At 45.4% G+C, this 26988-nt stretch overlaps 1 protein-coding gene across 7 annotated transcripts in view; it reads left to right on the top strand.

The window, feature by feature from the left end:
* Positions 1-26988, top strand: part of TMEM94 (transmembrane protein 94) — a 52344-nt gene that overhangs the window by 22249 nt on the left and 3107 nt on the right. For 6 of the 7 annotated variants that reach the window (XR_003557198.2, XM_055797357.1, XM_055797355.1 and 3 more), the window contains 26 exons: positions 621-817; positions 1564-1715; positions 2126-2228; positions 2530-2616; positions 3148-3264; positions 7056-7112; positions 8962-9066; positions 9677-9841; positions 10091-10300; positions 10488-10803; positions 11554-11727; positions 14974-15076; positions 16287-16504; positions 17739-17920; positions 18121-18259; positions 18897-19012; positions 19901-20000; positions 21472-21580; positions 22124-22313; positions 22841-22918; positions 23325-23410; positions 23949-24030; positions 24353-24507; positions 24834-24928; positions 26105-26198; positions 26443-26613. Coding sequence is in view for 6 of the 7 variants with exons in the window: in XM_055797357.1 (XP_055653332.1) it covers positions 621-817; positions 1564-1715; positions 2126-2228; positions 2530-2616; positions 3148-3264; positions 7056-7112; positions 8962-9066; positions 9677-9841; positions 10091-10300; positions 10488-10803; positions 11554-11727; positions 14974-15076; positions 16287-16504; positions 17739-17920; positions 18121-18259; positions 18897-19012; positions 19901-20000; positions 21472-21580; positions 22124-22313; positions 22841-22918; positions 23325-23410; positions 23949-24030; positions 24353-24507; positions 24834-24928; positions 26105-26198; positions 26443-26613 (3601 nt within the window). In the remaining variant the exon portion in view is untranslated. The remainder of the gene's footprint in view (positions 1-620; positions 818-1563; positions 1716-2125; positions 2229-2529; positions 2617-3147; positions 3265-7055; positions 7113-8961; positions 9067-9676; positions 9842-10090; positions 10301-10487; positions 10804-11553; positions 11728-14973; positions 15077-16286; positions 16505-17738; positions 17921-18120; positions 18260-18896; positions 19013-19900; positions 20001-21471; positions 21581-22123; positions 22314-22840; positions 22919-23324; positions 23411-23948; positions 24031-24352; positions 24508-24833; positions 24929-26104; positions 26199-26442; positions 26614-26988) is intronic. The other variant, XM_027795603.2, reaches the window with a different exon arrangement.

The following is a 26988-nucleotide window of genomic DNA, read 5'->3' as shown; positions in this document are numbered from 1 at the left end:
ATTTGTGTTTTCCTCCCATTAGATTTTTCTCCAAACCTGATCACATATGCTACTAATTGAGCTTGCTACCTTCCCCTATGTAGCACAGAAACAGGTGGTGAGAATTGTGTCCCACTCATGCCTGTCCTGTAGAACAGTTATTTTGAGCTGTCTTGTGGCCATGTGCTTCCAAGCTGTGTGTTATCAGGTAGGCGTCTGTTATGTCTGTGCTATGGAGTAATTAGAATCCTCAGTATCTTACAAAAATATCTGCCTTGCAGCAGATGATGAGAGAGGAATACATAGGGTTGTACCACAACATGGAACAGGAGGAAATAAATCACGCTGTGCATGAACATTGTCTCAATGGGGGCTTTTGAACCTGAGGAGGCAGTTCATTTCAGTGTGGCAGTTTTAAGGACAGCCTTTAGCTTTTCCATTGTACAAGTATCTATCTAAGGTTACAAAATTACTATGTTTTATTGTTAATACTGGGTGGAGAGAGAGGGGAAAAGCATCAAGGAGAACGAGAGGCATGGTAAAAGAGCATGGAAATGGACTGGAGGACCTATAGCCGTTACAGGATGTAAATTGATGTATGATTTGTTATCATTTAATTTTTTCACACTTTGTGCTTTCAGATACACTTGGCAAAGAGGTGAACTGGCCAGACTCCATGTACCCTGACCTTCACATGCCTTACGCCCCATCCTGGTCCCTTCATTGGGCCTACAGGGATGGTCATCTTGTCAACCTGCCTGTGAGCCTGTTAGTAGAAGGAGATGTCGTTGCTTTGAGGCCAGGCCAGGAGTCATTTGCTTCTCTGAGAGGGATTAAGGTAACTTGTTTGTCTTGTTTCCCTGGCCTGTAACAATATATTTCCCAGGATTTTCTTGCTAATACTCTAATTCCCAGTGTACAGGGTATTGGAGTGTTTGATTTCTTCTGACCTTGAAAGTAGCTTCAAATTCCAGTTTAGTCAAGGACGGTGCTTTGTTAGACAGACTGCATCTTCTCTATGAACTCTCAGACCCAATGGACATGAGACACTAATGTGATACCAAAGCACCATATTTCAATCTCTTCCAGGTTGAGGAGAAATTGTAATGTGCTACTAAATATAAGTGGAATGAATCTATCTAGTAGGAGGATATGACATACAACCCCCCTACTTCATCCTGGTTTTTTATGTGGATAGATAGTTTGCCTGCTTTGATCTTCTCCTTACTACTGATTCATTATAAAAGAAGATAATATAAAATACCTGGGTTAGAATTAAATTAACAAATCAATTACAAGATTTATGCAAACAATTTGTTGCTTGAAGAAGATTGGAAGAAGTTTAAAGCTTGAAGTTTACCTTTGTTGGTTTTTATCGTAACTTTCATTCCAAATGCCAATTTTCATGAAATAGCCTGATGTGCTTGAACACAAATATTTCATTTTGCTTTGAAAGCTGAGAGAGGGAACTGTGACAAATATGTCACAGGGAGGGATCCTGCTGGACTAAACCTCCAGTCCCTTGCAGCAGGATTCCACCGAGGCCCTGACTGCAGCCTTTGAGCTTTCTGACCTTTTTTCTAGGATGATGAGCACATAGTTCTGGAGCCAGGAGATCTGTTTCCACCTTTCTCACCTCCACCCTCCCCAAGGGGAGAAGTGAAAAAGGGACCTCAGAACCCTCAGCTGTATCGTCTCTTCCGTGTCTTGAAGACACCAACAATAGATAATGTCAGGTGGGTTAAATACAGTGCACGATGTCTGCACGACTTGTCTATGTCCTTGTTGCTGCCTTGTATAGGCAAAGAATGAGACCTACCAGTCCAGGACAGGAGTTTTCAAATATGCTGTACTGTGTTTTCTTTATTACCTGGGAATGCTGTAAGTCTGTTAGTGTCTGTCTTCAGTTGTCCTCCTTAACTGGTAGATTAGGCTAATGGATAAAACTACATACATGCTAAGTGTTACTGTTCAGCTCATTACTATCCAACTAAATTTGAACAATGCAGGGAGGTCACAGATTTCATGCATTTGATGTAACCAGCAATACTGAGTTTCCAGTCAGGTCTGCTGAGAGGTTTACATCTGAGGAAAGTGCAGGGTTGGGTCTTGGTTGCTGAATCTCAAACTCTTTTCCATTTTTTAGGTGGTGTCTGGAAATGGCTTTGTCACGTCCTGTGACAGCCCTGGATAATGAGAGATTCACTGTACAGTCTGTGATGCTGAAATACGCTGTCCCTATAGTACTGGTAGGTCTCATTTCAAGGCTTTGTTGTTGAATATAGCCATGTTTTGTCAATAAAGGTGGAGAATTTGCAGCCATCAACAGGAAACTGTGGCTATGCTCTAACTCATGCAGCTGGCTCTGTGTGTACCTTGGGTAGTTCAGCGAAGCAAAGATGCTGAGCCATGAGAGTGGAAGAAGGAAGTGCAGCAGCAGACCAAGTATAACTTCCAGACTTTCCCAGGACTGAGAATGTTACCAGGCAGTGAAAACTCCTTCCCTGCAAGTACTAGTAGTTAGCTGACAGTGTCATCTCTGAATTGCAGGCTGGCTTCCTGATCACCAATGCTGTGCGCTTCATTTTCAAAGCTCCTGGAATTGCTTCTTGGCAGTACACTCTTCTTCAGCTACAGGTAAAGGAGAGCTTTGAACTCCACTACACCTCCTCCCCAGACCACCACTGAGACTGACTCTCTCCTTCAGCAACTTGCTCCATCCTGTGACAGCATCCTATGCATGCCCTTGTGCATGCTGGATCCAGGAGCTCTCAGTGGAGCAGGACAACAGCCCTACCCTGGCCTTTCCTCCTAGACTGCCCTTTATGTTGTTTGCTCTCTCTTACTTGCCATGTATGTGTGTGTGTATATATATATATATATATATGGTATCTTTTGCCTTTAAACTTGTAAGAGTTTATGCCAAATTCAGCAGAAAAAACAGCTACAAGTTGGTGTAATTTATTCATGGCCTCCTTTGTTACAAACCCCTAAGGGGGGGTGTGTCTCCTCTCTTGTGCTTCTCTCCATGTTGCACTGCTTCCAGTGGAGCAGTCTCCTCCCTGCCTGCCTTGCCTTTTACCCATCCTCTCACTGTGGTGAAAAGATGTCATGTGAGAGGTCAGACTTCTTGTTTCTGTGCTTGCTAATGATTACAATTTTTTGCAGGTGAATGGTGTCCTACCCATCCTTCCATTGCTCTTTCCTGTCCTGTGGATTCTTGCTACAGCCTTTGGAGAAGCCAGAGTCTTGGCCCAGATGAGCAAGGCCTCATCCACTTCACTGGTAGGTATCTCTCCACATCAAACCATTACAGAGAAAAGGGCAGGAGATGGGAAAGGCTCTGTGAAGTGAGCACAGTGAATACAGCAGATGTGTCTACATAATTGCAAAAGTTTGCTGGATTTTTGCTTGTCCCAGCTATGCCTTCTACCTGGAACACAGTGTGACTTCTTCTTGAACAGATGTTTCAGTTTTTTGGACCTGTCTACAGCTATCTCAAGGTGATAGGAAGCTCCAGTGATTCCATAACTCTTTCAGGCATGTGCTTTCTGTCAGCTAAATACAATGTCAGAGGGGTCAACATGGAGATAAATGCCCTGTGGTGGCTATAACTAGGGAACATTTAGCCACTGAGAAGGAATGGGATACATGAGATCCTCTGCAATCCCGTTTTAATGTGTGGGCTGAACAGCCCTTTCCTGAGGCTCTGGGGCTTTGTGTGCCGGCATGGCCTTTGCAGTAGGTCAGGGGGTAAGAGGAACTGCTGGTGGTTGTGCTGATTTGGGGAGTGGAGTTTGGTAGTCTGATGGGTGTGTGGTCCTGAAGTGGATGAGCTGATGGGTGTCTCTTGTTCTCTCTTGGTGGCAGTGTTGGTGAGATGCGCTGTGCTATGTTTGTCTTCTGTGCTGACTTCTGTTGTGCCTGTACTTGGACAGAGTTTCTCTCTCTCCTTTTTGCCCTTTAACCTCTGTGTCCCTGGGTCTGCATTTTCTGTTCTTTTTCTTATAGGTTGTACATGACTAAAGCTGCCTGTGTTCTGGGAGGGAGGACAGGTTACCTCCCTCAGTGGCATTTGCACCTTTACCATCTCTTTTCAGTGTTTTCGCCACTTTACCTTTCCCGCCCATTCTCAGCATTACTTGGTTTCTGTCTTTGGAACTTCCTCTTTCCCTTCACACTTTGTTGTTTCGTTGTGAAAAGCCAGAGCCCCTTGGCTTCCCTGCTTCATCATTCTCAACATACCCATTTGCCGTGTCACTCATATGTGCACCTTCCTTGTGTTCTTTCCTGTCTTTTCCTTTTCCTTGTCCAGGCAACTCACTCTGTCCAGCCTGCTCTTTCTGTGACATCTCAAACATGACCCTCCATCCTTGCTGCTGCAGAACAACTCCTGTGATGTGCCTTGGTCATTCTCCCCCTTGAGTAGGGCAGTCTTCTCATGGCCTCTCTATTTCACTCCTTCCTTCTCTCTACTCTGTTCAAAATGTAGCAGGTAAGACCCTGTTCCTCTCCAATCACTTGGCCTGTGTGACACTCTTGTCCACCTTCTGCCCCCTCCCATCATGTTCAAGCTGTTTGATTCCCAGTTTTTCAAGGCCATAGGTGACCCATGTGACTGGTTAGACATCCTGCAGGACACAAACAAGCCCCTGCCACAAGTTGCATTACTACAGTTGGACTACAGCAGCATCACCTTAGAAAGGAATTTGATGTTGGTTTGAAAACATTTGTTCTGCCTTTGATAGGTTGTTTCAGTAATTATTTACCTTCACTGCTAAAAATGGGCATTCTATGTTAGTGGTAATTTTTATAGTATCCAATTTCCAGCCCTTGGAACATTTACAACTTTTGCCTCCTAGATTTAAGAGCACATCAATCAAATTTCTGGTCTCTTGTAGCTACTCACATTCCCTTTTTGTGTCTCTGGTTAAGTAAACAGTTTAAGCACCTTGAATGACTATAAGAATATTTTCCAACCCTCTAATCTTTCTCTTGGCTTTCCTCTTCGTTTTCTCCAGTGCTTCAGGATCACTGTAGAATTATGAATCTTTGAAGCCTGATAAATATTCCAGCAACAGTTGTGCTTGTGCTAAATTTCAGAATAATTTGGACTTTCTACTCTTATGTTCCCTTATTAGTGCAACAAAGGATTGTATTAGGTCTTTTAGCCACTGCTTTAAATGGCTGGGTTTTGTTCAGCTGATAATCTACAGTTACTTCTTTCTAAGATAGAGTCCTCATCCTCTAAGTCCAACTTTCATTTTTCCTCCTAGGTATGCCACCTTACTTTTGTGCCTGTTTTTAAATTATTGCTCTGTTATGCATGTTTTTGCTTATTTACCGAGCAACCTATATTGTAACAGTGGTCTGTTCTTTTTATTATTGGACCCTGCCCCAAACTTCATATAGTTTATAGTCTCTGTAATGGTCTTTTAAGCTTCTTTCAGGATATTAACAAAATAAACAGATTTGTCCCTGATTGAGCTAGTGACACATCCTATTGCAAAGAATTCCTCAGTTTCTGCTCCTTTTGGAGATAGTCTATTTCTAATATATTTAATATGGACCCTATTTCTCTGGTATTACTCTAGTTTTTGTTAGAAAACCAGTAAAGCTTTTTGCATCAAGTCAAAGTACCAAGTGGTCTGTGTCAAAAGCATTACTTTTATCAGTCAAATTTGTAATTTTGTCAAAAAATATATCACAGTAGTTTGATGAGATTTATTACTCATATACTTGTGGTGTTTGGCACTGGTTGTATTATTCAACTTCTCTTTTTTTAATTGAGTCTCATATTAGCTGCTCTATTATTCTTGTCTGAAATCAAAGTCTGTCTGGGGTCCTGTGGTAACTTGGCTTGTTCTCCTTACCCTTTTTAGGCATTGGCACCACATTAAGCTTTCTTCCGTTGCACTGGGACTTAATCCATGCATCAAGCTTTGTGCAAAATCAGCAGTAACAGTTAGAAAGTTGTCCAGACCTGCTAATTTAATCATATTTACTTTCAGTAGCTAGTGTTAGAATGGAAAATATTTCATAGTTATCATATGGCATGATTATATCACTGAATAAGGAATAGCAATATTTATTTAACACATCTGCCTTGCCTGCAATATCATTTGCAATTTCCCTGTCTTCAACAAGCAGTGGACTGGTTTTAATTACTTACTGGTATGCTTCTTCTTATTCTTTCGTTGATTTTTACTTCTATTTTCACTTCCACTCAAAACTGGACTTATTTATTCTTCCTATGGGATTGTTGTTTTTAAAATTCTTAATAAAATATTGTTAAACATTGCCTGATTATTCTTCATAGTTCTCAGTTTAAATTATTTCTGACAAATTTGTCTTGGCTTTTTTCAGCTTTGTTAAACTGATCCTTTTTGAAGTGCCAGATATATGTGTGATTATTTGGGGTGTCATTTTATTTACTTGCAAATGTAATTGCCATATTCACTTATGCTTATTAATATACTTAAATTTAAACTGTTTTTCAAAATTACATCTACTGTGGAATTCCTTTGTGCTGGATGCACAAATTTTGAGTTAGTAGATTTTTCGATGTAATTCCAAGGGCCCCATGATGGTGCCCTGGTATAATTTCTTTTCATTTTCTGTCAACATCCCTTTCATATCACCTCATTCCTTTGTGTCCATTGTGTTCCAGGCACCTGCTTTTACAACCACTCTTCTAGCTCCCTTCTTTGAACTGACCCGTATAGCTTAAAAACAGATCAGTCAACCCTGGCTCTTCCTGTCTAAAAATAACCATCCAGAAAGAGCCTTCTCTGGGTCTAATTGCTGCTATTTTCTCTGTAGACTTTTACATAATGACTGTGTGTTCTTTTGTGATGTATAGCACCAAGCACCTTGACTGTGCTTCACTGTAGCTGGAGACAGTCCATTAAAGACTTAATTGCTTTGATGAATTATTGGTCTGCCTTGGTATAGCGATTCCCACAGAGCAGGACTCCTGCTTTCTTTTCCCTGAAGGCACAGTATTTAGGGAAGGATGTTCCTCATGACACATTTCTGAGCACAATTATAGTAACTGGTCTCTTCTCTTGCTGCAGCTTGCTAAGTTTTCAGAGGACACTCTCAGCAGCTACACAGAGATGGTATCTTCTCAGGTACTATTATTATGAATTGTTTTCTTCCATCTGCACTGCAGAACTTCATTATATCCTTTTCCTCCCTCTCTGATCTCCTGCTTGTTCCTAGACCCTTTTTACTTGTGCCAGTTGTCCATTGTCACCCATTTGCTGCTTTAATTTGCTATGCATGCAGGTTGCATGTCTTTTCCCTGCACCTCCCCATGTAAATGCTGCTCCGCTGACCAGAGATTGAGATGACTTCGATACCGAGTCCAGCTGTGCTTTTCTGAATATGGTTTGAAATCAACTTTCTCTGTCCTGGAGAAAGTACCTCTTTCAAGTCCTCCTGTTCCAGCAGTAAAATAAACTTTTAATGGTGCGTGTCAGAAAGAAGGGAAATACTTTGCTTGTACCAGAAAGGCCTCCTTCTTCAAGCCAAAACTAAAGAACAGAGGGGATGGTGGTCAGCAGCAAGACCAAATGTGAAGAGGGGATCATGGGGTGTTCAGACTTTTTAAAAGTCTGATCCTGTTTCATAGGCTCCTTAATAAGCTTAAGCACATTACTAGTGCTTCCAAGCTGGGGCAAATAAACATTCAGAAGACCGTTTTCTGGGGGAGGAACTGCATCTGGCCACTCTATAAATTCCGTCATCCAGATTAAACAGGTGGGTAGAGGAAAGACACTTTTCCGTCTAATCTGGCATTAAGATTCCCCTTTCCATCAGGACGCAGATGGACTCTAGGATTGATTACAAATCCCTAGATATTATAAGAATCAACTCATATCTCCTTGCTCCCAGCCACACAGAGGAATGCACATGGATGCACACACACATGCTTCCTTTGCTGAATATTTTGTTGTCTTCTGTGCCAGTTCATCATTTAGCTGAGATGTTTTTCAGGTGTTAAATGGGAATGACTTGAGCTGACCTTCCTCCTTGAAAAGATCTGCTCCTTTCCATTTGTACCTCTGTAACATTTTTGCTTATGAGAAATTGGTTTAAGTAAGAGCCTTTTTTTCTTCCTGGTGATAGCTCATAATTGTTTTGCATTTGAGCTCATGCCTGTACTAACCCTTAGGATCTAAGGAACTTGATCCAAGGAGCTTTGGGGGAAGTGCTCTGCAGTGACAGCATTCTAGAACAATAGTTAAAAAGCAGTAAAGTAATACTGTAATGCAAACCTGGTTTTGCTGGCTTTAGGAGTGCACAGAGAAAAACATACCCCTCTGGTGCTTGGATTGATTGCTGTCATCCAGGCTCCCTCAGAAACATTTCTGTGTGAAAGATGAAGGGGGCCAAGTTGACATTTTAATTTTGCAAAATATCCCCTTCTTTCAGTTTATTACCATGTTGATTACAATTCATTTTTAATGATGGAGTTGTCAGGGCACGTTGGCTTTATTTCCAACATTGTCACTGCTTCAGTAAGTAACCTTGGGTAAGTCACCTCACCACAGTGACTCCATTTACCCAATTTGCAGCATGGTGATTGTAAGCTTAAGGCCTCAAATTCTGTAATCCAATGGGATGAAAGTTATTTTAGGGAAAAAATACTGAGAGGTAACAACTGATTCACCCCAAATGTAATCACTTCAGAATTCTTTCCTGTGTTTTTGGATGGACAGAGGTAGTTTCAGTGAATTCTCAGTTCAACAATCAGACTGTGTTAGCGTCCTCTGGAAGGGGGGAGAAATGCCTTTCCCTTGAGAACATCAGCACTGTATCAGTTAACAGGTTCCCACGGAGACTGATGTTTATTTTACAGTGTATCACTGTTGAACCTGAAAGCAGGTAATGTCATAATCCCTTTTTTCCTTCTCTCCCCTTATCTTTCACTGAATGACTCTTTAATTGGCTGATGTCCTCTGCTTCCCTTGGCAGGAAATGATACGCTGTATCTGGAGCCATTTCCTCTGTGTTTTAAAAGGCAAATCCCCAACTCTGAGCTTCACTTCCAGCTTGCTCCATAGTCTGGGATCTGTCACTGTGAGTATTGCCGGGTTGTCAGAAGGAAGAGCCCTATGTGGATGCTTCATTTGCACTGTTCACATCAACCTTCCCTGAGCGTAGACTGTTAGCCATCAGTTCATTGGGCTGGAATTAGAAACCCTTCAGGCACCTGTCTTTGTAGAAGAGTTTGTAACTGCCTTGTCTTGTCCAGGTAGCACATTTACGGCTAAAACAATGGTTAGAGATACCCTGTGGCATCTAACAGAATGTCTGTATTTTCCAGCCCTGGTTCTGGTCCTGTAACCCTCTTGACTCCTATTCAAGAACCAGCTGGTTTGGGTCCTGATAAGGTACTAGCTGAAACAGGTTGAGTAGTTGCTTCCTTCACTTGGTCTTCATGCCTAGTTTTGCAGTATCCTGAGGTAAAATTTGTGTTAAACAACCCATCAATCCCGATAGAGCAAAGAATTCATGGATTTCTTGGAGAGTTAAGTGCAGTTTCTTTAAGACAGAAGGTTGGCAAAGGAGAGACTTGTCTATCTTCCCATGTGCTTATTAAAGTTGCAACATTTACAATTACACATGAACACTGAGACATGTTTTCACTGAGATTTTACTTTCTTGGGGGTGTTGTGGGATGTTCTAGGTGCTCTGCTGTGTAGACAAGCAGGGGATTCTTTCCTGGCCAAACCCCAGCCCAGAGACTGTTCTGTTCTTCAGTGGAAGGGTGGAACCACCTCATGATAGCCATGAAGACCTGACTGATGAGCTTTCTACACGGTCTTTCTGCCATCCTGATATGGAAGATGAGGTGAGTGATATGTACTCCGTAATGTAGTATGTTGACTATAATCATAGTTTGACTGACATGCACAACGTGGTCTTATGGAGGGGGCCCTTTGCTTATAGAGAAGTCTGTGCCACAATTTTGTGCTTAAAAGATAAAGAAGCAGCAAGGATGAGAACCTCTTCTGCAGAAGTCCTAAAGCAGCAGGTGGATCAGTAGTGCCTTATGTTCAGTCCCTGAAACACAACTGTTCATTTTGTTGGTATCTTGCAGCCCCATGAAAGAGATGCTTTGCTCTCTGGCCCCCTGGCAGACACAGTCCACATGACCAGTGAGCAAGAGAGGAACAACTGGTCTAGTGACCCTCCAAAGGCTTCCGATGCCCATGCCCACCGAAAGCCAAACAGCAGAAGCAAGCATCCCTCTGGGTCCAACGTGAGTTTTAGCAAGGACACAGAGGGTGGAGAGGAGGAACATACTCAGGTAAGACATACTGAAGGGGCACACAAGTAGTCTTTTATGGAGCTTTTTTTTTTGTCTGTCCTTTGCGGACAGACTTAAACCCATAGAGTCTCCCTGCTGGGGAATTTAATTGGGAATTCCCTGTGGGATTCTAGGCTGAAGCTGTATTCCTTGTAACCAACTAGAATTTTCCTGTCTGCTGGACCAGGTTGTGGGTGACAGTGAGGTGGTGGCTTGTGAGGCTGAAGACTTTGTGTGTGACTACCACCTTGAGATGCTTAGCCTGTCCCAAGACCAGCAGAACCCCTCCTGCATCCAGTTTGATGACTCCAACTGGCATATGCACTTGAATTCCCTCAAGCCTCTGGGCCTGAATGTGCTACTCAATCTCTGCAACGCCAGTGTGACAGAGCGTCTGTGCCGCTTCTCTGACCACCTCTGCAACATTGCCCTCCAGGAAACACACAATGCCGTGCTGCCTGTCCACGTGCCCTGGGGCCTCTGTGAGCTTGCCAGACTAATAGGTAAGGAGAAATTGGATGAGCAGACACAGAGAAATCAGAGCTGTCAATAGACACTTAATCCTTAGAGAGCACAAGAAAAATATTTCTCTGGTCCTTGCTGCTGAGAAGGTGGAATTACTGAGCTGACTCTTATTGTTCCGTTGCCAAAAAGAGTCTATTAAAGCGATTGCTTTTGGCAAGTTCTGACATTGTAGACACTATCAAAGGAACAAATGTCATCAAGGATATTTCCAGCCAGCCCTGGCTAGGCTTGGTATTCTTCTGGCTAGAGTCTGCCAATCTCATCAGGAGACAAAGAATACCTGCTAATGGACAGATAGCTGCCCTGTCTTTACAGTAATGCTTTACCAGGAGTTTGGGTATAAACAATGTGAGGTACTTCAGCTTGTTTTATAGATGGGAAAACCGAGGCCTAGGGGAAATAAGAGGTTAGAGGTAACACTAGGATTAAAATCTGGAAGCTCTTGAACTCACTTCTGTGCCTGTCCTTCAGTGTCACAGTTCCTCTCTTCAATGAACCAGAGCATGAAAGCTGTAATTACTAATAACATCTAGTCCTTCTGAATGTTATTCATCACTGACCTTGAGCCATCCTCGTGTAGATGCACAGTGAGCCCAGCTGACCTACCTATTGCTGGCGAGATGTCAGAATGAACTCAGGCAAAGTGGGTGGCATAGAAGCAGGAGAGAGGACCTGTCTTTTGCTTTGGTTAGAGCCTAATTTTTCTCTTCCTTGTGTTCACATTTGAGGTTTCACACCAGGTGCTAAAGATCTTTTCAAGCAGGAGAACTATTTGGCCTTGTACCGCTTGCCAAGTGATGAGATGGTTAAGGAAACAATCCTGGGGAAGCTTTCATCGATCACCAAGAGGAGACCACCCCTGAGCCACATGATTAACCTTTTTGTGAAGGACACCACTACCAGTAAGGCCACCCCTTTCTTTGGGCACCCACTTGGTACGGGAGGATCTTTTCTGCAGGCAGCCTAGAAAACGTCAGACTGGAATAGTCTGGAATCCCTGTGGGTTGATAGCTTTGCTCTGCCCATGGCCAGTACAGGTACACTCAGCAAATGTTAGTGATCAGTGCTATGGCATACAGAGGGGGAGAATTCTTCCCAGCTCTGGCTCACTCCAGGATCATAGGTAATTTTTAAAAATTATCTTAGATAGCACCTAGTAGACCTATTTTCTAAGACCAAATGGCACTGCAGTATAAGGTGGGGGTTTTATTGGGTTTTGAATAGACTTCGTTATGGCAGTGAAACTGCTACTGCACAGGGCTGAATATTACTCAGGGTTTTGGCTAGCGATGCTCATCCTTCTGATAATCCAAATCATAAATCATTATCTTTGTGAGTTGTGTGGTGTGTTATATTGCATACTCTATATTACATACTAATAAGGAATCACAGCAATCCCATGCAAACTGATGGTGACCGTGAACACAACACCTGGAGCCATGCTGAATTCATGCTGAATTCCCCACTCCTTCTGTTCCTTCCTATTCTAATAGGCATGGGCTAGGATGGAAAGGATGTACAGCTGGGCACCGTGAGGTCTTAAAGCACCTCAGCAAGATTTAACAGCTTGCTTGTCAGAGCTCTTAGTCTCTTCTTAATACCTTAAATTGCCTGGACTTGGCTCTCTGGAGTTGACATATGTTCAGTATTGAATCTGAAACATGATTATTATGCTGGCCAGGATTTACCAGGTAAACTGTCTTCTCTTGTGCAGTTCTTCTCTAATTTGTATCTTAATCTGGGGAGGAGCTTTTTCATTTGTCCTGATTGCTGCTGTCTTCCCTTTGTGAGAAAGATTTTTTCTGATGCAGAGATTCTTATTGTAGGGAAAGACCTTTAATGTTGCCTCATTTCAACTCCTTATCCTCATTTTTAAACGGTTTAGTTTAGAAGTTGGAGCTCAGACGAATACGTGTGTGACCTGGATTATGCTGTCTAGAGTAAATTCTAAGAGGAATTTTGCCAGGGGAGTTAGTTAACCGTTGGAACACCTCTCATGTGATAGTCTTGTCCCTTGAAACTTTCTAAAGTGTGTACAACTGGAAAGAATGGATTTTGCAGATAATACTGGATGAAATCAAATGGCTCTGTTTATGCAGAAAAGTCAGACCAGGTGATCGTAACTAACCGCTCTTGATACGCTACTTGTGAATAAATCTTTGAATCCACCCACTCCCATGATGTGCTGAAGTCAAAGGGAGATACATAATAAATTCTGCAGCTGTAGCAGGAATAGGAGGTAGCTTATCTCTGTATTCTCTTGCTATTCCATTGAAATATGTGTCTCGCTATCTGGCAGTGTTCATCTCAAATCCATAGTAACCACATGGAAATAAGGGGCTCACCGGCATCTTCAGTGGACTAAAATGGCTCGATACCATCTCTGTCTTCCTTTGCAATAGCTGCACTCTTTGATTCCTTTTGCTCTGTCTCACTGGCTCACTGTAGCAGCTCGGTGCTTCCTAACGAGTCCCAGCAGCCATGAATGGCTAGTCATACTCTGTCCTATTCATTAGTTTTCTCCCTTGTGCCAGAGAAATACTGGCCTTCAAGTTCATGATTTAGGAAGGGAAGAGGCTGGGCTCACTTTGCTGGTAATGAAACTCTTTCCAGTTTACAGCACGTACTGTCACTGTCATTTATCCGTTAGAGGGATTGTTGTGTGAGATGCTGGTGGTACTCAATGGGAAATGGATTGCAGTTGCTGTCAGGCACGAATGTAGGTATGTCTGTGTGTGTGGTCATCTGCAAGCCCTTGCTCTGTGTCCAGGGCATAGGTTTTGCATGAATCAATAAACATCTCTTGTTCCCTCTTTCCAAGCAAGGACTATCTGACCGCAGGAGCAAGGTGGGAAGGATTAGGTGTTTATACAATAAAATTAACCAGAGCTCTGCACAAGTACTCCTTTATGTCCCTGAGACAGGCTCCTTCTTTCACACACAGCTCCTATTCGTCTTGGAGGTTTGTTATGCTGATAAACTTGGCATGTGATGACTATTTATAGCAGAAAGCAGAGAGCTGCTATGTTTTGGAAAATCCTCCAGTGTTCCTGAAGGTCCCTGCCTGGTTTGTGCGAGTGGATATTCTTGGCTCTTGATTTCACCAGCTAGTGTGAGCATTTGCAGTCAGCAACTAATGCCTGCAAGAAGCCTTTGGGCTCATTTTTCTTGGCAGTGATGTTTTTTTCATTAGATCAGCTTTGAAGCTGTTGGGGGCAAAGTCACAGAGCAGCTGGAGGAGGGAACCTAGACAGAGAAGTCTACGTGCATGCAATGTTAATGTATCAGTGCAAATGAAAGGGAGCAGGAAGCGTGGAGGGGGAGGCAGCCCTGCATCCTTTAACTTGTGTCCTGTGTCTGGGACCTGCCTCAGACAAGTGGTATCACACACCTTTGAGAAACACTTTAACACCTCTGTCTACAAGAGGGAACTAAAGATTTTAAGTCTGTATTGAAGAGTAAAGTAGTAGAAGAAAAAAACAGGACAAGCTGTGACGTCCATCGATCTTCAGTTCTTCCCTGATCACAACATGAATTACTTTTCTAGAGTCTGTTATGTTGAACTTTTGACCCATCCTGATTTAACACATTTTCAGGACCCATTGTGAAGCAGGCTGCTATCTAATGGGTCATGCTGTTAAGTTATCTTCTGCTGCTTGAATGGAAGGTATTCAAGAATAGCTCTTACCCTTTAGATCCACACCTGGCCTAAAATTGAATGTACTTTCCAGTGTAGAGACTTTGATCCCCATAGGCTCATCACTGGTGCTTGTACTCACACAAGAGGCACACAGGAGTATTTTTTCTTTTGCTCTGTTGGATACAGGAGCAAGATATTGTCCCACTTTTTGTAGGAGCAGGACTGTTACACAGCGTAAGGGGAGAATAGGAGCTGACTACGTGGCTCACATTTTATCACAGCCTTGTTTGAACTCACAGTTAGACAAATAGCAGCTGAATACATATCATCCAGTCTTGAATAATTTTTTAATGGAGACTGAAAACTTTCAACAAAGGGGATATCTGGAGTGCATCAAGGTAGTTTGTGGGAACAGTGGCCTTTAACAAATAAGGGAGCAGTCGGTATGATATCCCTTTCCTGGGAGCCTGTATGTGTGATGCTGACTCATTGTTCTCCTACACTGCAGGCACTGAGCAGATGTTTTCTCATGGGACAGCTGACATCATCCTTGAGGCCTGCACAGACTTTTGGGACGGTACCGATATCTACCCCCTCTCTGGCTCTGACAGGTGGGTGGCTTTGTCATTTGGTGCATTCAGGAGCTGCAAATAAATTGCAGAGGGAACCTGCTCACCCTTTATTAAAATTCCCTTTACTGATGCCTGTTAAGCTATTTAATAGAAGCTTCAAGTAGGTTATGAACATGAGCTGTCTCTGCTTATAATTAATAGTTATAATTACAGCAGTGTAAGAGATTAGATAGCAACAAGCACTCTGTTGGACTGTAAGACCAAGCCACTTCTTACTGTATCTGGTAACATATTAGCCTCTAAGAGAGCTCTGACTGTACCATGTAGTAGGACCATGAATTATAATCAGGTCATATGCTGGTGGCAGAGAATCTTTTTTGTTGTTCAAGACAAATGCTTTGTCTTAACACGAAATGCAAGGCGATCAATTCTACCTGCTGCTGACAGCTTCAAACCAGTCTGCCACAATACATCACACCCTTTTAGTCCTGCTGCAGTATCTGACAGTGTCTGTTGCGTTTTCATCTATAGGCTAAATTTCTGCTTCTGCTAGCAGGGCAGACCGGTAACGTTTAGTTTCATTGACTAGCAGCAGATTGTTCTTCTAAGTCTGCCCATCCTCAGGTGTAAGAAAACTAAAAATCCCATGTATGGTCTAATTTGTTACCTTTGTGGGTTCAACATAAGAGAAGGAACTTTACACTGTTCCGGTGACCGAATAGTAACTAAATGGAGACTTCACATACAGCTCCTGGGACCCACACTCGGAAAGGGGATAGAAGAAAAAGTCTGTTACTGTAACCATCTCTGCCATAGATACTGTTGTCAGGGTTGGCAGATCCTTCCTTGGTGTTTATCTCCCTAAAGAAAAATTATCTCTGATGAATTAAGCTTCTCATGTCATGCAGTGAACTTCCTCGGTGTCATCTGGCAGCCATATAGAGCATATTATATTAATAAGTGTATTCAAAGAGTGCTGTGTTCATGCTTATCAGTCTGTCTGACGAGCAAACAGAAGCATTCACCACTGCCCCTGTTGGAATATGTATTTTTGTTGCCCTGTAGTGCCCGAAGCTCAGAGAATGCAGAAACAGTAAGGAAAGTCTTTTTCAGAGTCTCTGACCACTCCTTATGGAACACATTTTTCCAAATACCCAGCTAGTGATTTCTACATTGAACTACAGTGTACGTTGTCAGAAATGTGGCACATTTCTGCTAACTTTGTCCGTTTTTTTTCTCTTCCATGTAGGAAGAAGGTGTTAGATTTCTACCAGCGAGCCTGCCTCTCAGGATACTGCTCTGCCTTTGCATACAAGCCAATGCATTGTGCCTTGTCCTCTCAGCTCAATGGCAAGTGCGTAGAACTGGTGCAGGTCCCTGGGCAGAGTGCTATCTTCACATGCTGCGATCTCCCGGGGACGACACCCATCAAACAGAGCAGTCGGAGGAATAGCTGGAGCTCAGATGGTATGTGTCTTCTGTGCTGTCTATAATAAGGTCTGCTGCTGGGCCAGGTGCTTGCTTTCTGATCGTTCTAGAGCTGTAAGAACATTGTTATTCTGAGTAGCAGATGGAAATTGAGAACTAAGGGTTTCTGAAATAGATGCGCTTCCAGAGGAAGTAACGATGTAGCAGCTGGTAGGTATGTTTCTAGTTAAGTTATTGAAGCTTGCAGAGAAATTCTTCTACTTGTGGGAAGTCTGTTGCTTAAAGCAGACAACTGGAAGTCAAGGCTTCTGGGTATTTCGATACTTGGTTTGCTTTTTTCTAATTTTATCACATATACTAGGTTTTTCAAAGGAATTAAATGTAGGGTGGTATATGGCTGTTCTCCCTTGATAGAGTTTGTTGCCGTGCTGAAAGAACTGATTCCCACTAGATTAATTGTACTTCTCCAGAACAGCAATGAAAAGTGAGAAATAAGCATATACCAACCATTACATAAGTCCTGGAGGCTCTTCCAGCAAACCAGTCTTAATTTTCTTTCTGCCTTGGTCTCCTACTCTGTAAAATGTGAATAATGGGGTTTCCAACAGCCGGGAGGCAGTTGTGACAGTGTTTTCAAAACACTTTTCAGTCCCACCTGTGGCACACTTTCTAACAGCGTGAAGTATTTTATTATTTTGTTCCTTATGCTGCATCCAGCTCCCATTCACCCCAGGCTGATCTGGTGATGGTGAAGGAATCCTGTCAAAGAACCTTTGCAGGCTCTTTGGGAGTGTCTGCAATGTCACTGGAAGGACCACGGTCCGGTTCCTTTGCATCAGCCCCTCGTACTCTGATGCCACTCTGCCCCAGCTAGACTTGCCGTGTTATTTAAACACAGTATGATGTGTTTAAAAATGCACATGTGAACGTTATGCAGCACACATCCTTTACCTTTCTGCCCCAGTTAGAAAGACTGTGACTGATCCCCGTGTTCTGTTTGTCTTTTTCCTTTCCATGCTTGCTGTTTCACGCTTGTGTATTCTTGGTCGTGTATGTGGGGATGTCCTGAAACCACATCTGTGATTGGGTATGCTGGGACAAATGGATCTCTCTTCCTCTTTCCTCCTGTACGTGTGTATGTGTGTATCTGCATGTTGCTGTGTGTCTGGGTACTGTCCCCTTGGGTGTTACCTTGGTGGCCACTCCCACCACGTGTATTTTGTGTGATGCCCTTGTGTCTCAATGTGATTGCGTGTTGTTTGCATGCCTGAAGAAGGGATTGGGGAAGTGATGGAGAAGGAAGACTGTATCCAGGCTCTGAGCGGACAGATCTTCATGGGAATGGTCTCATCTCAGTATCAGGCCCGTCTTGACATTGTCCGCCTCATTGATGGATTGGTCAATGCCTGCATTCGTTTTGTCTACTTCTCCCTGGAAGATGAGCTCAAAAGCAAGGTAAGCTGTCTTTGCTGAACCCCCTGAACTTGCATGTCCCCTGGATGTCTGACTGGAGAGTTTAGCTCCAGTGCAATCTAAGGTTAATCTGGTTCAGCTAGGTCATAGGTCCAGAAGGTACCTACGCTCCAATATGGCATTGGTCTGCAATACTCTGGCCTGGATAGCAATGCTCAAATCTTTTGTCTGCTCACCTACAGGTGTTTGCTGAGAAGATGGGTCTTGAGACTGGCTGGAATTGCCACATATCTTTAACGCCTAACGGTGATGTGCCTGGCTCAGAGATCCCTCCCTCTAGCCCCAGCCATGCTGGCTCTCTGCATGATGACCTACATCAGGGTGAGAGAACCGCGCCTAAGCCACTTTGAATGCCACGTGTTTCCTGGATGGTTCTTTTAAACCCATTCATAGGTTCCTGTGTCCTCACCAGGTACCTGATCCTTCAGAGCTTTGAGCACAAAACTGGATGGGCCTGAGGTGTGTGTGTGCGTGTGAGCAAGAGCGCCTTATATTTATAGCCTTTCTACCCAGTCAGTTCCGCAGTTGTTGGAAACAGACATCCTTCTGTGCACCAGCTGCCGTGATTTTACAGCTGCTTATTACTGGTTTTGGTTCCTGCTGGGGCCCTGGTCAAGGCACCGAGGGTCTCTCGCCTGTGCATTGCTCTTTTTTTTTTTTTCCTTACTTCAGGTGAGGTTTTGCTTTCTTCTTCCCCTAGAAGAATAAAGCAAGCAGAATAAACTATCTTGTCTCAAAAGAGGAGAGTCTAGGCTCGCATATCTACCTCTGAACAGATTAGTCATCTAAAAATACTGCATTTTAGATGACTGAGTAGGATCTAAGTGTTGCTAACCTAGAAAATCAGGCCTCACGTTTCCTGGCTTCTGCAGCACCATGTGAATATACCATGTGGGTGGCACAGGGGTGGCAGAGGCACATTTGTGCTTATTGTTTATGCTGCTTCTCTCTGCTCCAGTTTCTCGAGATGATGTGGAGGGGCTTCTGCTGATGGAAGAGGAAGGGCACTCGGATCTCATCAGCTTTCAGCCAACAGACAGCGATATCCCCAGCTTCCTGGAGGACTGTAACAGGGTGAGGCCCCCTTTCCCTACACATCTTGTACTGTTGTCATGGCTAGCAGCATCACCTCATTACTCCCAGAGGGAATGCCTCTTCAAACCAGATTGACTGACTGGTTTGCATTGGTACTCCTGATTTCCCCAGCCCTCTTCCAGCTTGGTATCTAGAGCCCGGGAAGTTTGGGATTCTCTCAATCACTTCTGCTGAACAGGTCTTTTCTTTGGAATTTAGGAACGGAGATGACCACACATGGGGTGGCCTTGAGAGCTGCATCTCAGTCCGCCTGGGTCCCCTTCCCATGTGCTGGGTGGGGAGTGGGAACGTCCCCACATTCCGTGCAGACAGAAGAAACTTTGTCTGTCCTCCAGCTGTTAGCCGGGTCTGGTGCTGCCCAGTAGTCAAGAGTGTGGGACAAGCTCCTCCTGCCTTATAAAGAACTCAGACACGCTCAGCAGAAGCTACAGAAGTATCAGGGATGCAGATTTTTTAAAAAATAAAATCCATTAGGCCTGGTTTTAGAAAGCAGACAGCCTTGCTGTGTGTTGGTATGGCTGCAATTGAAATGGATCTAGCTGCTGGGAGACAGCACATAGTCTCTGACTGCATTCTCCACACAGGTAAAAAAGTCCTTGGAAATCCTTGAGCACAGGTTTATCATGCTGATCTTACAAACCCTGAGGGCAAGCACAGATAACTTAGTATGTCAGTGTAGAACTTTAGCAGAAAACTTTTCACAGTGGCTTGGGAAAACCAGCTTCTGTCTGCAGGAACATCAGTTTGTATCCGATTTTGAAGTTGCAGAACTCTGGGAATCATCATTCTCATTTCAGCAGTTCCCTCTGAAATGCCTGTCCCTCGCACCCATACTCCCCTGCTTAGTCTCTTCTTTCTCTTTTTCAGGCCAAACTCCCAAGGGGGATCCACCAGGTGAGACCTCACCTGCAGAACATAGACAATGTGCCTTTGCTGGTGCCCCTCTTCACAGACTGCACCCCGGAGAGTAAGTGGCACAGGGCCTGGGCCTGTCCTACTGCTGCCCATGAGTACCTTCCCCATCCATCTGCTCTGGCTCGTCTGAGTGTGGGCGTGGGTGAAGGGAAGGGGTTACGGTCCAGAAATCTAGGAGATCTTGATGTTAATGACCCTCTGTCACTATCTGTGGGAAGCCAGGTGTTAACTTCATTTCAATGCGGCTGTTCCCTAGCTACAGAATGGGACTAAGAACCACTCCTTCCAATTTGCATGCGTAAGAGACACAAAAGCAAACATCCAAAATGCTACTGCCTTTTATTAAATAAGCATTATCAGTGTGCTAGTAGACTTTGATCTCTGCTCACAACCCTCACTGCCTTATATAACTTGGAAATCGCTTCCCAGAAGAATTTTCCTCTGGCAGTTGCTGTTAACACCTTCTGCGGCTTTGCAGAGTTTTTGATTGCAGAGATCAGAAAGGACAAAAATTTTTTATCGCTCTGAGAGATACTGTTTTTTCTAAGAAAGGGGCTGAGTGCTTAGCTGACTAATACCTGTCCAGTCCACAGTAAAATGCTAGGCATCATTACAATTTGACATTTGATGTACCTCTGGGCACAGTTTACAGAATGCCAGTGAGAACCAGTTGCAGCCCAGTCTGCCTGAGCAGTCAGTGTCCAATAGATTTCCTCTCTCTTTTTGACAAAGTGGCAGTTCCCCACTTCATCTAACCCCTGTGCTGCAGATCTGGCTGCACCGGTCATTTAGCGACTAAGTTGTTTACACAGGAATCTGCAGGGGGGGGGGGGGTTGGGTTTGTTTTTTTTTTTTTTTTGCCTGGAGCATTCTAGAAAATTCATATCTACACAGAGCACTGTGCACAGAACTACAGAAGAAAAATTGGATCAAACAGCAGCTTTGATTTAGAGGCCCTGGGAGGGTGTTGGTAAAAAGATTGATGAAGGCTAGAGGTGTTGGTGGGAGCGCAGGAACAGGGGCTGGCTCGGAGTGTGGCTAAACACGGCACTGCTTTCAGAGTGGTTCGTTACACTCGCTCTGTTCCTTTAGACTTGGAACAGTAGTGATGTGCTGCTGAATGGAACTTAAAATTGTGTACTTGTCATAGGTTTGAATTATTTAGGTTTATTTAACTTCTGCTGTTTTGATGCTGAAGCAGTCTATATTGTATACCCAGGCTATACCTACGGCTCTGGTCTGAAAGATGTGCTAGAGATGCAAATCTGGGTCACAGTTCTGGGAATCACAGCTGAGTTCCTGCCAAGGGCAGGTATACAGGGCACTTGGACCGCAATTAATTAGCTATCTAATTGTGTACTCTGACTTTGGATCTCACTGTACATGACTGCTGAATATCATTTGGGGCAGTTTTAAAAGATCTGGCTGCTTGTTATCTAGACTGGAAAAGGGTGTGTGAAACACTGCATCGTTGTGTGCATAATTAGACACCGCACTATGTCTCTCCTTCTGTCCCTTTGCAGCCATGTGCGAGATGATCAAGATCATGCAGGAGTACGGGGAGGTGACTTGCTGTCTGGGAAGCTCTGCCAACCTGCGGAACAGCTGCCTCTTCCTGCAAAGTGACATCAGGTGGGGCAGGATCCAGGCTCCTCCAGCTGCCTTTGCCTTGAGCTTAACAAGTGCCCAGCCATGAGTCAGACCAGACCTGTGGCTTGTGCAGGGAGACGCTCACAATTGCTCTGTCCATTATTAGCGGCATTTGTCTCCGTAAGGGAGGTATTGGATGGGATGATGACCTAGATCTCTCTACACAGAGATATTTAGCTCTGTCTTTGAAAGGAAGATGTTACTCTTGCATGCTGAGGTGTTGTGCACCAACTGGTGTTACAGATGCTTCTCATTGGGTGAAAGAGTGGAAATGCCCCTCTGCATCAGCCAATTTGTTGACCTTAAGCTACAAACCCAAATACGCTCATTATTTCTCTGATAATAACTGAAAGCCTAGGGAGGCTGATCCTAAATTCATGTCACAGCTCAGGACTTCTCTACCAGTGAGGTAGACCGAGGTTGCATGGCACAGCACAGCCCAATTTTACAAGCTGCTCTGCAGTGAAACATAGTTTCTCCTCTGGGATGAGAACTTTCACTAACGCTCCTGTGTTGTCCTTGTAGTATAGCACTGGACCCTCTCTACCCATCTCGCTGCTCCTGGGAGACTTTTGGCTATGCCACCAGCACCACCATGACTCATGTCTCTGATGAGCTCACACCACTGCAGCTCTCAGGGCAACTCAACAGCCTGCCTTGCTCCATGTCCTTCCGCCAAGAAGAGAGTACCAGCATCATAAGGCTTATAGAGCAGGTAAGCCAGGCACGTCCCCTCTGTAGTACTCACCCCTCTGCCTGCAGCTCACAGAGAGCAAAGCTCATGTAAGCATTTTTGTTGTGTTGCCCACAGTAAACTGTCAGCGTCAGTTTTGCTTGCGTCTCCTGTCCTTTATTCAGGAAGCACAGAGATACTCTTCCTGCCTGATCTTACTGGTCCAAGGTGTAGGGTACGGTTTGGGAATTGTGCCTTGCAGCAACAGAACATTAATATTGTTCAACTAAAAGTATAAACTTGCAGAGATCCCTAGCCAGACAACCATGCAGTGTTACCCCCCCAAAAAAAGCTAGGAGTTTTAAACAAACTTACTCCTTGCCTAAAATCTGCCTTTCCTCTACATCTAGAGAAGAGACCTTCCCCTTTTGCTTACAGTGTGTCCAGATCCTCTCCCCTCCCACTTCCCCTGCAGCCCACATTTTCTGCCCCTGCCTGCCAATAATTGCTCTTGGCTGACAACTGCTCCCATCACAGCAAAGGCTCTGACGGCTTGCGCTTCCTTCCAGGCCAGGCATGCAACGTATGGGATCCGCAAGTGTTTCCTCTTCCTGCTGCAGTGCCAGTTGACCTTGGTTGTCATTCAGGTGAGTCCTGTTATCTGAGCTAAATGCTGTCCCCAGCCAGGCCAGGAGTACTAGTGGGGATATGGGTGGCTGCAGTGGGACAGCCACACGAGAGGGGAAAATAACCTTCAGCCAAGTTTACACAGCATGTTTGGGGAAGTTACAGCTAGAGACTACGTGATCTCAGCCAGCATTGCCCCTTCAGCCAGACCCTCCTACGGAGGTTTCTTTTCAAACCGTTTTTTCCCCTGGAGAAAAGCATCCCCTGCAGCACCTGCCCCAGAAACCTGGAACATGTGGAGGGGCTCTGCAATGGCAGCCTGGTTACCCAAAATGCCACTGTCCTCCCCCAAAACACTGGGATGAGCTGGCAATAAGACTGTCCTAGCACTGCTCACGCTCTTCACTTTGCATTGTTCCTGTCCAGTTCCTCTCCTGCCTGGTGCAACTGCCCCCCATCCTCAGTACTACAGACATCGTGTGGCTCTCCTGTTTCTGCTACCCACTGCTCAGGTGAGTCTGTGACAGGGTGCATCTCCTGCCTCCCACCCACAGGACCCACAGACCGGTCCCCCAGCCTCACTGTGTCCACATTAAAAGAAAGCTGACCACCCACAGCATGCTAAAAAGGCTGCAAGAGTTATTCCAAGCACCTGCTTGGATGAGGTGCTTAGAAACACAGATAGGAGCATTTGTGTACTGCTGTGTAGCCCTGCCTGCTGTCTGAGAGCTGCTATTATCTTGTGGCTTGAACCTCCAGCTGAAAATCATCTTCTGATACTGTTGCACTGGCTGGAGTGTGATGGAGAGCCTAGGGTGCGAGGCAGAGGCCAGGGCACCACGGGTGGGTTTTTCCCCCATCACACATTTGGGGTCATCTCTCTCCCAGTCTGCACCTTTTACAGCATATGCTTAAGGCAGTGGCCATGTTAAGTGCCAATGCTCCAGGCAGTCTGAGGAGGTTATTTGGGTTTATATGTTAGAAACAGATGACAAAGCAATAGTTACAGTACCTGAACTTGTTACTGAGAGACAAACTTACCTTTTCCAGCATCTCACTCCTGGGCAAGCCTCCCCACAGCTCCATTATGACCATGGCAACAGGAAAAAACTTGACTTCCATTCCTAAGAAGGTGGGTGACCCCATCAGATTAAAATGATTCACACATTTTTCTCTTCTACTTTGTCCCAGCATTGATGCATTGCTGAGGCCCTGTGCCTTCCCAGCTCACTTGGTAAACTGATCCATGGCATGAGCCATGCTATCCAAAATCCTGACACGGACGGGAAGGGAATCCCCTAGTGCCAGCACGCCCACAGGGTTTATCTGCCGTGCAGAATCTCATCTGTACAAAAGCTTGTCTTTTGCAGCCACTGGTTCCCTGATGGTTCATGCAGGGGAGGTTGGGCCGGTGACATGCCCGTTTCATCCTCCTGCCTCTCCCTTACTCACAGACTCAGCACTACTTCCTGTTCTGCTTCCTGCTGAAGTTCAGCCTGACCATCTGCTCCTGCCTCATCTGCTTCGGGTTCACACTGCACGAGTCCTGCAAAGAGGTGAACGCCACCAGGCTCAATCTCACAGCCTGCTCCTCCATCATGCTGCACAGGTGAGGAACCGAACCTGGCACACGCTCCCCCTCACCCTGCAGGGCCTGTTGCTCTTGCCCTTCCCAGGTAGGGGTGATTCCCCTCTAACAAGCTTCGGAGTCTTGCCACGATCCAGCTGTAACAGCTGGACAGAGGGCTGGATGCTCTCCCTATAGCCTCAGCAATTGCATCTTTGCTCACTGCTGCCTCCTGGCACTAGGACAGCCCAGCTCCAAGCTCACACTCAGCTCTGTCAGCTATCAGGGGAGGACAGGGCCCTGGTGGGAACAGGTCAGGCAGTTAGCCCCCACTGCTGACTTCTTTCCTCTGTCCTCTCGTTCACTAGCAATGCTGATGGTGCTCCTGACTGGTTTGGGACATTTTCCAATGCTCTTCTTGTAGCTCAGAAGCTTACAGCTGGCCTGATTGTTTTACACACAGGTAAGCCCCTGTTCCCCACTCAGGGGGGAAAACTTGCATTCTTTGCCTTTCTTTGCTCCCTGTTCCAGGGCACAAACCCCCTGGTAGAAGCAGATGCTGCAGTAGCCTCTCAGCACAGGCACAGAGCCCCTTGTCTTGGTAAACGTTGCCCTTACAGACAGCTGCCTTCAGGGCTGATTCTGTTTCCTACCAGCCTGGTGAAGGGCTGATTCCCTTCCATTCTTACCTGAAGAGCAGCATCCCTCTTTGCCTTCTTGCAAATCACCTAGCAGCATCTTGCAGCTCTCCAAAAATATTTCCTGCTTCCAAAGTCCTTGTATACCTGCTATCATTTTGTAAAGCACCCCATTTCCTTCCCCCAGACAACACTGGTGCAGCTGTGACTACCCTGGAGCTGGAAGTCATTTTAAACCCTCTGGAGGGGTGGGGAGCCCACTCCTGGCTGTCCTTCATCGCCTGCACGTGATTGCCTGGCAGAGTAGGCCCAGCTGCTCTCTGACAGCCTTAAAGGGTCTCTGCTCCCTTTCCCCTGTGTTTGGGGTGCTGTGCCTTTTTTGGTTTGATTTCCTGGTGCCAGGCAGAGCATTGTGTTTTGAGACGTGCAGGGTGTCCAGGCCAACAGAAATGCTTCCTGATCTGAGAGGCAGCCCTACTTCAGAGAGAGGCAGTGTGCCGTACTGTTTTATGTCCTTCAGACCACTGAAGCTAGGCAGGGATGCTTTTTGCCTGGCAGGTGGGAAATGCTGTTTTGAAGAGCCCAAGCAAAAGCCGGGCAAATGCTCTGTCCTGTGCAGGCAGCTCTGGGTCTCTGGCTGCGTATGTTTCTCTGGCTGGAGTTTTCCACCGGTGCAGGCCTGCAGTGACCCAGAGACAGGGGCACCCTCCACCCCCGCTTCCTGATTCTGGTCCTAATGCCTGATCTGTTTTAGCTGTGAGACAACCTTTGGCGTCCCCACAGTGAGTAATCGTGTGCAGTACTACTGCTGCTCTCACCCACCCTGCATATCTGGGGACTCAGAATAATTGCTGTGGGGAGTCTGGTCTGAAAGGACCCTGAATGAGAGGCTGGTTTCAGGGACATAAACCCCATATCCCTTCGGATAGCTGTTGTTGTGTATCGTAAAGTGCTGGATGTGTGTGACGCTAAATAACCCCCTCTGCCATCTGTCCCCGTAGTGTTCATATCCATCACCCATGTCCATCGCACCAAGCCCTTGTGGAAGAAGAGCCCCCTCTCCAACCGGTGGTGGACGCTCACTGTGGCTGTTGTGTGAGTATCCCCGAGCTGCGAGGAGGCCCTCCAGGCTGGAGGAGAGGCTCTAGACCTGCTCCAGCACCAGTTTTCTGGTGCTGAGGAAAATGATAGGGGGTGGCAAAAGTTCTCTGCTGCTGAATCGGTGAAGGGTCTCTGTTGTGAACACAGGAGTGTTACATCTGGGCCCGAACCCTGCTCTGCAGAGCCTGGGAAGCTTGTTGGCTCCGCTGAGATTTGCTGTGTCTGTTTATGATCTTAGATTGCTGGGGCAAGTGGCACAGACTGTGCTGGACCTGAAGCTCTGGGAAAACCTCAATTCTGCATTGACCTTTAGTGACGTTTCCATCTCCCCGGTCTCGTGGCTCCTGGGTTTTCTCTCCTTGGTCCTTGTGGTTATCATCAATGAGATTGTCAAGCTGCATGAAATCAGGTATGGGGGTGATAGGGAAGGTGGGGAGAAAGGGCGGGAGCCTCACTCCAGCCTGGCTTGAGCGGCAGAAAAATGATGCACAGGGAACAGGGTGGGGAATAAAAAGGAAAAGATGATTGCATTGTGTAAATCACCTGGCTATTGTGTGCAAGCTCGTGTTCCACCTCTCAGGGAGGAAGTGCAGGGGAGGGAAGAGGGTCAGGGAAGGGCAGTGGCAGTGATTGGGAGCAGGAAGGGAGACCAATATTTCTTTATCTCAAACCAATGAGAGGGAGACAGCCAAAGTCTATGAAATACCAGTATGGAATTGGAGAGGGCTGGTCTCTCCATCTCATCCCATGAGGACAGAGAGGCATTGAGTCACAGCAGAGGAAA

The sequence above is a fragment of the Falco peregrinus genome, chromosome 2 (assembly GCF_023634155.1).
Source record: "Falco peregrinus isolate bFalPer1 chromosome 2, bFalPer1.pri, whole genome shotgun sequence".
Lineage (NCBI taxonomy): Eukaryota > Metazoa > Chordata > Aves > Falconiformes > Falconidae > Falco > Falco peregrinus.
Note: the sequence above shows the minus strand (reverse complement) of the source record. Positions and strands in the feature narration are given on the sequence as shown.